Here is a 12263-nt window from a genome sequence, read left to right as displayed (position 1 = left end):
AAGAAACTGAAAAATCTAGTCAATCAGACAATCAATCAAGTCAATCAGAAACCCAATCAAGTCAACAATCAACAAAAGAAAATAATCAAAATAAAACAATTAATGCAGTGGAGGAAGAGTCAAATACACCTAAAAGAAAATTTTCAGAACTGGACAGAGGTTATCTTGCGAAGCGATCATCCGAGCCAAAACAAAAACGATCGAAAAAGGAAATAATTGAAAAGCTCAACAAGAAGGAGTAAAAGAAAGAACAATTGAATGGCGATTAAAACGAAGCGAAACTCGAGAAAAAGAAAATGAACGTCGAAGAGTACAACGAGAGCGAAAAATGCAGAAAATTGTGAACTCGATTTCAAATGTTAGTGGACATATTACTGCTGGAGTTCATCAAAAGCGAATTAATGAAGCAATTGGCAAGCTGAATAAAGAAGGAAAAAGAGTCTGTGGTATTGACATTGAGAAGATTCCTGTCAAAACTGTTATGTACGGAATTAAACAAATGCCGGTATGGATTGGAATTGTCGATGCTGCTGGTAATCCTAGACTCAATAAAATAATTCGCTATCCAAGAGATTCTGTTGTCGACATTGGAACTGCATTTCATGGTCTAACTTGGGATCATGTACAAAACGCTCAATCATTGAATGATGTCCGCCAAGAAGTTATTGAAATTTTACATCAATATCAAATCATTTGCGTCGCTGGTGGAAAAGATGATTTTATGTCATTATGTTTTAATGAAGAAGATTGGGAAGAGATTCGACCTAAACTAAGAGACGTTAATCAATATTATAATCCAAGAATCGAGCAAAAACAATTATTCGCTCTACTTTATTCAACTTTCTTATTCTTTCAAAAGATAATTCAGGATGGAGCTCACTCACCAATAATCGATGCAACTTATACTGTTTTGTTATATTTAATTGATCACGAACAATTTGAAGATACAGCTAATGAAATCAAAGATGATGTACTAACCAAACGCCCTTATGCAAATTATATTTATCCACAAAATACTCAAATGGCTGGACTACTGCGAAATGTAATGTACATAATTAAGAATTGGCCTGAAGACTTAAGGAAGAAAGCAGTTGCCTCATGAAAATGGAGTCCAAGCTACAATCGACATGATTTTCTAATTGGAGATAAAATATTGAGACCACCGTATTCGATGGACATCAATGCATTATTTGCAAAATGGAGAAGATGGTGAACTTCCGTGGCGTGTTGCTCAAAATTCATCGACATGCTAATGGCAATGAATATTTCGCCTTCAAAATCACACGGAATTTCAGTCAACCAAGGGGCTATGTTAGGGATATAGTATTAATTATGGTTAGTAAGGGTCAGCTTAGCTAGCTTACTCATCACTTGGCTATCTTAGTCAATGGCTAGCTATCTGACGTCAGAGATAAATTAGAGTATAAAAGATAAACCAAAAGCACATTTAATTCAGTCTTGTATTAGTCTAAGTTTACACTTGTTATTAATAACTTCTTTTCTCATTTATTTGTCACCCTTCATTATTAACCCCACATTTATTAACCCTCAGTATTTATTTCAAAACCTTAATAAAGTTAATTTACATTACTAAGTCACATCGGTCCTCCCTGAGCGAGTCTTATTTATGGTCAATGTTTTTATGTCACCTTCCTCAACATAAAATGGTGGAGATGCCGCGTCTCTGACTTGGTTCTGTGACAAAATTAACTTTGTGCCCTTTCTAAGGTCATATTAAGGAATTTGAAACCGAGGCTGCCTCGTATCTATTCCTAACTCAACGTTCTCTGAACAAGGTTTAGTGAATAGGAGCGCTAATACGCGGCTGCCGCATAAAAAGCCTCCTTAAACCTCTGGTTAGTTGTGCTTTACAATTCTTGAGAAAGTGAAGAAGACAACAGCGGCTGCCGCTTAGTCTTCTGACCGATCTCAAGAATACTGGGATAGTTCTCTGAACTATATTGTGTTAATATAAAAGTGGATATATTTGAAGAAGTGGCGTCAACAAGTGAAGAGAAACAAGAAGTTGAAACCTGGTTCATTAATCTCAACAAAATATTGAACCCTTTAGTAGAAATGAATACCTACGCTAATTTCGACAAGATTAAACTAATTGAAATCGCCACACAATTAGGCTTTAAAAATCCTGACGACTTTACTGCTGAAGTATTATTAGCTAAAGTCATTGATGCCCACAAGATTCAACAGATTTATGATGGTATAGTTCCTAATGTAAAACCCGAATCAACAATTTATGAAGTTAAAAAGCCTTGGGATGTAGCTGTTAAATTAAGAGAAAATGGATTTTCTGAAGATGTAATTGGTGCTTTAGTTACAAGTGGAATCAGAGAAATTGAACATTTAAAATATATCACTAAACAATCTATGATTGCTAGTAATATAAACGCTATGCAAGCTGATAGATTGGTAGCTTTATATGGGAAAAAGCCTGATCCAGAAGTTCAAATGATTAACTCGTACACGAATGGTGACTCAAGGATTCTAAGTAATAAAGCCTCAGCAAGAATAAGAGTTCAACAAATAAGATGGCCATTTAAAAAAGAGGGAAAACAATTGCCCTTCCACGTGTTCATAGATACCCTTGAACATGATATGAGAATGGCTGATCCAACTAAAAGAGAATGGGTTGATTTCCTAAGAGGAACTCTGAACGATGAATCAAGAAAAGTAGCTGAAGACATTATTAAAGAGGAACCTGAAATCGAGTACGAAAGCTTCAAAATTAAATTACTCAAAAGAGTCGTAACTAGCAAAGATCGAATTAACGCCTACACAACACTCAAGAGCTTAGTTTTTGATATCAACACTGGTGATATTAACAAACATATAACTTTAGTTAAAGAACAAGTACGAAGAATAGACCCAACGGTAACTAATGAAATGTTCATATTAACCTTATTGAACACTTTCCCTTGGAATCTATGTACTGAAATTATGGAACATTTAGACTACAATGATAAAGCTGAAGATCAAATCATTGGAAGAATAGGCATCAAGCAGGTAAATTTAAAGACTAAGAAAACTGAAAGACCGGATTATCAAAAGACTCCAGAAAGAAAGAAATTTTATGAATCAAAATTCAATGAGAGATCAAGGTCAAAGAAGTGGTGTAGTCAATGTAAAAAGACTAATCATAATACAATAGACTGCTATTTTAAAAAGAAAGATAACTCAAATCAAAGCCAATCACCAAATAAGCCAACAAATCAAGCATCATCTTCAAATCAAATTGGACTTTTAAACGCTAATTCAGGAAATCTTAAGTTTGATATTGACAAACCTCTCGATCCAAACAATGCTAATCTTAAACAAGTTCAAGAATTAATTCAAAGAACTAACAAATCTTCAGTTCAAAAATTAGAAGAAAACAATTCGAAAGGTCAATCAGTTATCTATCCTATCATTGATATAAGAGAAAGGTCAACAAATACAGAGCTAAAGACACTGTTGGATACAGGAGCCTGCACTTCATTAATCAGTGAAGAAACTGCAAAAAGATTAAATCTACAAACTTATCCGATTGAAGTCAAGTTTACAGGAGTAAGCGACTCAAGGATAACCTGCACTAAATGTGTTCCATTGAAATTATATTCTGGACACAGAATCAGAATGATGGCTGCCTACGTTATCCCTAACTTGAACAATGAATTGTTGTTCGGTGTCAATGTAATCAGTTATACAAACGCTCAAATCATTGGCCAAGGAGAAGATAACCCTTTTAAAGTTAGAAGATATCGAGATGGAATGATGGAAACCTACGATGTCGAGATTGAAAAACCAAATCAAGCAGAAATTGAAATCTTATTCAAGTCATGGTTCGGAGAAAATTATGATCCAAAGAAACTAAAGTCAATGAACGAACTGACTACTGATACTGAAAGAATAATAGATGCATATCCTGAAGATTCAAATATAATAGCATTAGTCCGAGAACTTCCAGTGAAAAGAGAAGATTTTCCTAATCAAATTGATGATGTTGAAAAAGCTTTGAAGGCTACAATAAATCCTGAGTTATCACAGTATGATCAGCAGAAATTATTTAAAGTATTGTTGGAAAATAAAGACGCGTTCTCTAAATCGCCTTACGATTTAGGTTGTGTTCCAGCAAAAGTCTGTAATATCAGAATCAATATTGGCGATAAGCCAATTCCAAAGAAAAAGCCATTTCGACTTCAAGAAAAAGTCAGAATGGAATTAAGAAATATTGTCAATGATTTAATATCAAACAATATTGTTGAAAAATCAAGAGCAGGAGGTGGTGCACCAGCTTTCGTAGTGCCTAAACCTAATGGTACATGGAGGATGGTAATTAGTTATGTTGAATTAAACAAACTAATTGAAAAAAGAGTATACCCAATGCCTAACATAGATGACGCGATCAATATGCTTAGGGGGAATAAATACTTTACTACTCTAGATCTAGCACAAGGCTATTATCAAATCGAGCTACCAGAAAGTGAACGAGATAAAACTAGTTTCGTCACAGAAGAGGGTTGTTTTAGATTTAAACGACTACCAATGGGACTTGCAGACTCGCCAGCTTATTTTCAAGAATGTATTAACGCAGTTCTAGGAGACCTAAGATACACTTGCTGTCTAGGATACTTCGATGATATACCTATTTTTGGAAGGACGATTGATGAACTATGCGATAATATGAATAAAGTCTGTCAAGCATTAAGAAAGTATGGATTCAAATCAAGAATCTCAAAATTAAGAACTGGAGCTACAGAATTTGTATGCCTAGGACACTTAGTGTCAGGAAAAACGGTCAAACCAGATCCAAAGAAGATCGAAAGAGTGAAAAACCTAAAACCGCCAACCTCATTGCTTCAAGTGAGATCTCAATTGGGATTGTTCAATTATTTCTCACGATTCATAAAGGATTACGCACAAACCTCATCATGTCTATCAGAGCTGTGTAAAAACAAATATAAAGGAATTCAATTTGCACTAAATGCAGAACAATTAGCAGCCTGGAAGAAATTAAAAGAGGCGTTAATGAAAGAATGTTCTTTAACGCATTTCGATCCTAACAAGGAAATAAAAATGATGGTGGATGCATCAGCAGTCGCTATCGGAGGAGTGCTAACCCAAAAAGAGGAAGAAGATTGGAAACCTGTCTACTTCTTCGGCACAAAGTTGCAAAAGCATCAAAGAGGTTACACTACAACAGAGAAAGAAGCTTTGGCTGTAGTGTATGCTTGCCTAAAATTTCAGAATTATCTGAGATACAAAAAGTTCACCATAGTGACTGATCATCATGCACTATGTGTGTTCAAAAAGAAAATGTTCAAGGCACCAAGACTAATGAGATGGCAAGCATTACTTGGTGACTTCGATTTTGAGGTGGAATATCTAAAAGGAGAAAAGCATCCTACAGACTGTCTATCAAGGTCAAATGAATGGGCTCATAGAGCTGAAGGTGAATTAAGAGATGATCATTATGACAAATACCTCAATCAACTAAACCTTGAACAAGTTCTACATCCAAATAAAAATGATTTCGCTATCTATGACCAAGGTCTAGAAGAGTCCAAACATATAATCAAAGCGGCTGCCGCTGAATTATATGTGGACATAATGATGGATGAGAACATAAATGGAGAGGCGATTCGAGAAAATCTAATCTTCAACTTAAGTTTACCAAGAATCGAAAAAGATTTAATGAGTGAACTAAGAAAATATCAAGAAGCTGATTCAAGATGTACATTCATAAAGAATGAACTAAATGAAGAAAAACAAGTAAAGAAATTCCAGACAAAAGATGGGATATTGTTCAAAATTAATAAGGACAAACCTCCAAAGTATTATCTACCTGATAAACTAGGTCAGACGATCGCTCGCCAAAATCGGAGCGTTAGCGAGATTTGCTTTATTTAGCAATCAAAATTTAAATTGGTTGATCTTGACTATGTTCAAGAAAATAGAAAAAAAGAAAATCTGAAATAGCAGAGAGAAGAAATGACAAAAGTTATTACAATTCATTGAATAATTAAGTAAAATTTTAGTAGGAATTGATGTTAAAAAATATAAATAAAAAGAAGTAAAGAAAAGTTTAATCAATTTTAAACGTTTTATTACTGAAACAAAATAAGGTCACATGAAAAATATTAATACAATGAATGAACAAGCTGGGCTTAATAGCATTATTAATTTCAATATTGGCATATATACTTGAATTACAGTTAGAGTTACAAAAATCTGCGTAAAAATATTTTTCTTTGTGCGAGTTGAGGGCTATTAGAAAGGTTATTTATCCGATCTTTAGAAATAACTTGATCAATTATTAAACTTTGAAGATTTTTGACTCTGCTGAATGCAACGTATGATGAGCCTATGTCGGATTCAGTATCTCCAATATGAACAACCGCTTGAGAAAGTGTTAATCCTTGAGATTTGTGAATAGTGATTGCGTGTGCGACATTTATTGGAAACTGTCGACGCCATTGCGGTTTTCCTTCTGTTTTCCAGTGTCTTGTAATTGTTGTTATTGGAATAGCACGACCATTGTATGTAGGGCCCTTATAATTATCGAACTCAATCATAAGGGCAACAGGAACACTTGGAGGTCGTTTATTATGCTCATAAACAATCGCTTGCAATGTACCAAGAGCTCCATTAACAAGTCCAACTTCAGTCCATAAATTGCTTCGTAACATGACACGACAACCTTTGGTTAATTTCAAGATTTGTTCCAAGGCCTGTGCTTTATCTGCTTTTTGTTTTGATGCTAGTTTGCTACTATTAACTGCAGGAATGAGTGCAACTGGATGGCCACTACTTCTCAGAAGATTTTCATTGTATTCATCAGCCATTTTATTTTTAGGTAATAAGCGTATTGCACTTGCAAATTTTGCAAGCTCTTGTCTTGAAAGTATACCACTACGTCTTGAATTAAGTATTTCGAACTGTTGGTCAGTCAGATATCCATTAGCAATTCCATCCAATATTCTTCTAAACTGTGCTTGCTCTTGACCAGCCTGTCTGTGATTTGATGTTAACATCAAAAATCTTTGAAAACTGTTCAAAACAAGTCTTCCTTTATTTGCATTGGTTGAATTTGAATGACTATAAAGAGCATTGTTTTTCACCGGCGGCAGTTGTTGTATATCACCGAAGAAATAAATCAAATAACCACCAAAGGGATCATCAGCATTTCCTGCAGCTTCTTGCAGTCTTCTTGAAATCTGCCACAACATACGGAGTCCTATCATGGACATTTCATCTACAATGATCAATTTGACCATAGACATCTTCAACTGAAATGTTCGCAATTTTTCGTCAGTGAGAAGCTTGAAATTCTGTGGTGATATCATAAGACCAGAATGCACTGTTTTACCAGAAATATTAATAGCAGCGGCACCAGTAGGCGCCAAAAGCATAACAGAGTCCGAACCAAAATTTTCTCTGAATTCTTGTGTAAGAGCACTTATTAAATAACTTTTACCACTTCCCGCTTTACCTTGTACCATAACTCTTTTTATTTCTGGATCTTTCGATTGTGTAAGAAGGATTATCTGTAGCATGGCTATATCCATGACTCTCTGTTGATCATCAGAAAGGTTGTATGCTACACGACCAGTTGCATTCGTTGCAACATTGAAGCTTTGTTTCTGTATCGTCATCCAATCGGTTAGAGCTTTCTTTTCTTCTTCAGACACTGAATCAGCTTCCCATTCATGAGCAACATCTATTTCTCTTCTGCCAAGGTTCTGAATTTCATTATTCTGAGGAACAGCTCTAGAAATCGCCATTCCCGGTTCAAGGTGTAAATGAAACTCATCTAGTTCAGGGTCATCTTCGAAAGAGTCTTCTACATCTAATTCAAATCGCGGCTCTCCTATCGTATCACGGATATTATTATAAGCTTTTGTCCATGGGAAGTTTGTTGATAAGAATGGCCTGATTATTTCATCCATACTTTGTCTCCAAGGTGTATGTAGAACAGCTTTTATTTTGAAGTATCTTTCATTTTCTGCAGGATTATCAGTAAGCTTAAATTTCGGATAATGTCTTACTATAGCAGGGACTCGGCGTCGCAATATTTTTTTTTGTGAATAGCGGTAATTCTGTGCGAATTCGAAAAGAGTTACATTTTCAAGTTCCCTGTTTCTCTTCTTATAGCGTTCAATGATGGCAGGGTCTTCACAATCCGTCGAACAATCGAGCTTTCTCCAGTTTTCATCTTTTATCACCAACGTAACAAAAGATCGTGAAGAATGAAATAACGGCCATCCCATCATCAGATGTGATATTTCTTGTGCAGAAAAATCCCGTTCAGCTGTAGAGCTAACCAAAAGTTTCCTAACGAGGGTGGCAGCTGGAGAGTTTGGATCACTACTTTCAGCCATGTGTTTCAATAATTCTCTATAATCACTTGATTCAGTTTCAGCTTTCGCTGCATACTTCACAATATATAACAAAACAGCTTCTTTTGAAAGTATAGGAGTAAAATCAGTGTTTCCACGCCACGTCTGAGTAACAAATGGATTGTACTTTGCCATGTTTTCGTCATTTCTTTTTGGCTCGAATTTCCAGTTTTTGTCTTTAGCAATAACATCTACATCAGATAGCTCATGCGGAAATCCGAAACGGCAAGCTTCAACGTTGGTTCCTCTTTTTTTACGCAAACAATGTGTACCGTGACGAGTGTGTCTCTGTAAGCGGTTAAGAATTGTTGTAAGATCCTCTGGATCTTCCAAAATCTCTGTAAATCGTTTCCTAGACGGATGTATGTCACTTGGGGCATGTGTTATATCGGGATTCCATGCTCTTGATAATCTCGCGCAAAAATTCGTCAAGTAGGAAAGTTGTTCGTCTGTAACATCGTCAAGATTCTCTAACTTAGGACCATCCTTCAGCCACAAAACTCCATGAATGTGTGGACTTCCTCGCCATTGCCACTCATATCTATACCAATAATCATCTACGTTATAACAGGGTAACAAAACCTCACGAATAAATGTTTCAGCTCTCTTTTGGAAAAACCAAGCCGTAATCAGCGGGTTATCATGCATAAGTCTCCGACGATTCGCTTCAATTGATGTGTCAATATTATTCGTGGGATCTAAAATTTTGTACAAATCGGGCCAATGATAATCTGCTGCTGACAGAGTAAAAAAGATATGTGGAGTAGACAGTTGCTCTACCATATCATGAAGTTCGCCAGATCTTTGAAACCAATAGCTTTTAGATGAACGTAGTTTTCCAGCGTAAAACATAATTGAGTCTGCAAGGTGTGAATCCTCTTTCACTTTTTCCAAAACAGCTTCAGCATCCAAGTTACCGAATTTATTTTTTTTCACATAGAGATTTCCTTGATTGATAGCTTGCCATCTCATAATAGAATTGAATGCGAAAAACCTGAACCTTGAATCTTTAGCGAATCTACCGTCTTTGTACTGCATTAAAAACTTGAAGTACTCCACAAAACTTAACGACTTGACATTCCTGCTCTGCTTAAAATCTGCTCTACCATATGGAAATAAGGTGGGGAAAGCTTGTGTGATGTAGCCCTCCGTTCTGAACTCGCTTATCGGGTCAGGACGAATATGTGGCCACTCAATAATTTCAGTTGCATCTCGAACTTTACTTTCTTGATTCATTTGTGGTATGTGAGGAAAATTAGATTCTTGCATCAACTGCATTTCATCTGATTGCGACCCATCCTGGCGAGAATCTCGATTTAAATTCGGCAAAAGTTGCATTATGTTGCCATTTTCCGGAAGCTGGGACAGCTGTTCATCATCTATTTCAATGTCATGGTAGTACATATGATTTCTCTTTAGCCAACAAAGAGCTTCTCTTACTTTTGATGACCGAACTTGAAATGAAGCTATCCCATCTGGTGTATCTCGATTTACAATTATGATTCCACGTAGGTCTTTCGGGTTGACTGGTAGTTTTGTATGTAGATTAGTTATGTCTTGCTCAAAATTGACAACATGACCACTGTATGCAAATTGTTGGCCTTTGATTTTATAAAGACGAACAACAGGATGAACTTTCGCTATCAACATCTCTTCAACCATCGTTAAATTTTTGAGTACTTCAGGCTGCTCTCGAGGGTCCATAAAATTAGCATCCGTATAAAGATCAGGATTTTTGACGCACTTATTGCACCAATTTTGCGAATTTAGTCCATGAACACTAACAGATGTAATTGTTAAATTGAGAAACCTCCTTTTACAGTGCTCACAAAAATGCCAATCATTTTTTTCAATAATACGATCAAACTTCACAGCTTTTCTTAGCCATGCTGCTGGGTAACACTGATTAGCTGGTGTCATATTGTATGGTATGTCCGGATAAACGAAACGTTTAGATGTATAGTTCACTAAATAGTTCCAATTTATAGATGAAGGAGGTTTATAAATGATTGTTTCATCAGAAGAAGAATGTTCTATTTCTACATTTTGCTGCATTTCATTGACTTGGATCTCACTTGTAACACTTGAGTCCGACGAATCACAATTGAATAAGAAAAGAGGCCGATGATAATCTCCGTAATCAACACGCGGAATGGCGAAATTCTCAGGAGAAGAATCCCTTGATGATGAACCAGTACCAATTACAGATGGGCCTGCAGTAGAAGGTCCGGCCGTTTGACTGTTTGATATCCGAGTAGCACGAATTCTCCTCATTGCGATTTTTTGAACATTTGAACGTGTGTTAACACTCTGACGTTTCAAACGCATTGTTAATTGAATGAAAGTTGGATGCCTAAAATAACGAAAAGAAAAAAACAATGAATAGAAATTTTGGAATTCTGTTATACATTGGAGCTGGAATATGTTCATAATTACGATAGTTTTGAGTGTATTAAATGAGTAAAAATAAATGATTGATCAACAATTAAATTTTGTAGAATACTTACTTATTTAATTTATAGTTGCAAGTTAAATGCAATGTCAGAAGAGTTTAAAAATCTGTTGAGGAAAAAATAAAAACATTAATGACATTGTTAAAAATTAATATGATGAATCGATTAACAAAAAACTGCAACCAAAGCACACAGTGAAAGACCAGGGATTTTGCATAACTCTCCCTAGTTCAATTCACTTCAACTCTCAAATTTCAGACAAGCTTAAGCTAACGTCAATTAACTAACTAATCTCTTAATTTTCCTAAAATTGACGTTAGGTTCCCCTACACCATACACCTTTCTCTACTCAAGTCGGAGAGCTAGCTCAATCCGGATTCTGGCAGGCCGTAACCTGAAATGCTCATTCATACTCATACTCCAGGGAACGACATAGGCTCGCCTTGTCCCTGGTTCAACAACCGCCATCCTACCTGTAAAGGAAACAATTATTAGTAGCAAATATATTTTTCGAATAATTACCATAGCTTTACATTGAAAACAGATTATTAGTATTAAAACAAAAATTGGATCTCTCTAGTTAGTTAATTTCAACTAATACAATCTTGCTAATTTAACCGAACCTGATTAATATGCATCATTATTCTGTGTCTAACAAATCTATCTAATGTCTAATAATGTTCATCATAAAATGACTTAATTTGGCTTTTAAAAATTTGAATAAAGGCAGCTGAATATTGCATTGAAATTGATTTTGCTAACTCCTAATAGATCAGAAAATATAAGTGATTAAAATATTTTTTTTGGTTAACATGGGGCCTATGGGAGACATCCATGTACCCTTAAAAAAACAACTTTCTCTTACCTTTTGGAGATGTTTTTACTATGTTATTAACCGTCTTTTAACGCTGAATTTGAAGGTGTAAGCACAATAAAATAATTCTTAATAGATCAGAAAATATAAGTGATTAAAATATTTTTTTTGGTTAACATGGGGCCTATGGGAGACATCCATGTACCCTTAAAAAAATGACTGTCTCTTACCTTTTGGAGATGTTTTTACTATGTTCTTAACCGTCTTTTAACGCTGAATTTGAAGGTGTAAGCACAATAAAATAATTCCTAATAGATCAGAAAATATAAGTGATTAAAATATTTTTTTTGGTTAACATGGGGCCTATGGGAGACATCCATGTACCCTTAAAAAAATGACTTTCTCTTACCTTTTGGAGATGTTTTTACTATGTTTTTAACCGTCTTTTAACGCTGAATTTGAAGGTGTAAGCACAATAAAATAATTCTTAATAGATCAGAAAATATAAGTGATTAAAATATTTTTTTTGGTTAACATGGGGCCTATGGGAGACATCCATGTACCCTTAAAAAAATGACTGTCTCTTACCTTTTGGAGATGTTT

General features: G+C 35.3%; 2 protein-coding genes across 2 annotated transcripts; one reads left to right on the top strand and one right to left on the bottom strand.

Moving 5' to 3' along the window:
* The first annotated feature begins 328 nt into the window (after positions 1–328).
* Positions 329–1102, top strand: LOC149093106 (uncharacterized). Its single transcript, XM_089268721.1, has one exon. The coding sequence runs from the start codon at positions 329–331 to the stop codon at positions 1100–1102; it is 774 nt and encodes a 257-aa protein (XP_089124847.1).
* A 5113-nt stretch (positions 1103–6215) lies between these two features.
* Positions 6216–10721, bottom strand: LOC107370452 (uncharacterized). The gene has a single exon (XM_089268720.1). The coding sequence runs from the start codon at positions 10719–10721 to the stop codon at positions 6216–6218; it is 4506 nt and encodes a 1501-aa protein (XP_089124846.1).
* Positions 10722–12263: the final 1542 nt, after the last annotated feature.

Source organism: Tetranychus urticae, chromosome 3 (assembly GCF_039701765.1).
Source record: "Tetranychus urticae isolate SD_2017Ah chromosome 3, NJAU_TeUrti_SD_1.0, whole genome shotgun sequence".
In the NCBI taxonomy this organism is placed as follows: domain Eukaryota; kingdom Metazoa; phylum Arthropoda; class Arachnida; order Trombidiformes; family Tetranychidae; genus Tetranychus; species Tetranychus urticae.
This window is presented reverse-complemented; position numbering and strand designations above follow the sequence as displayed.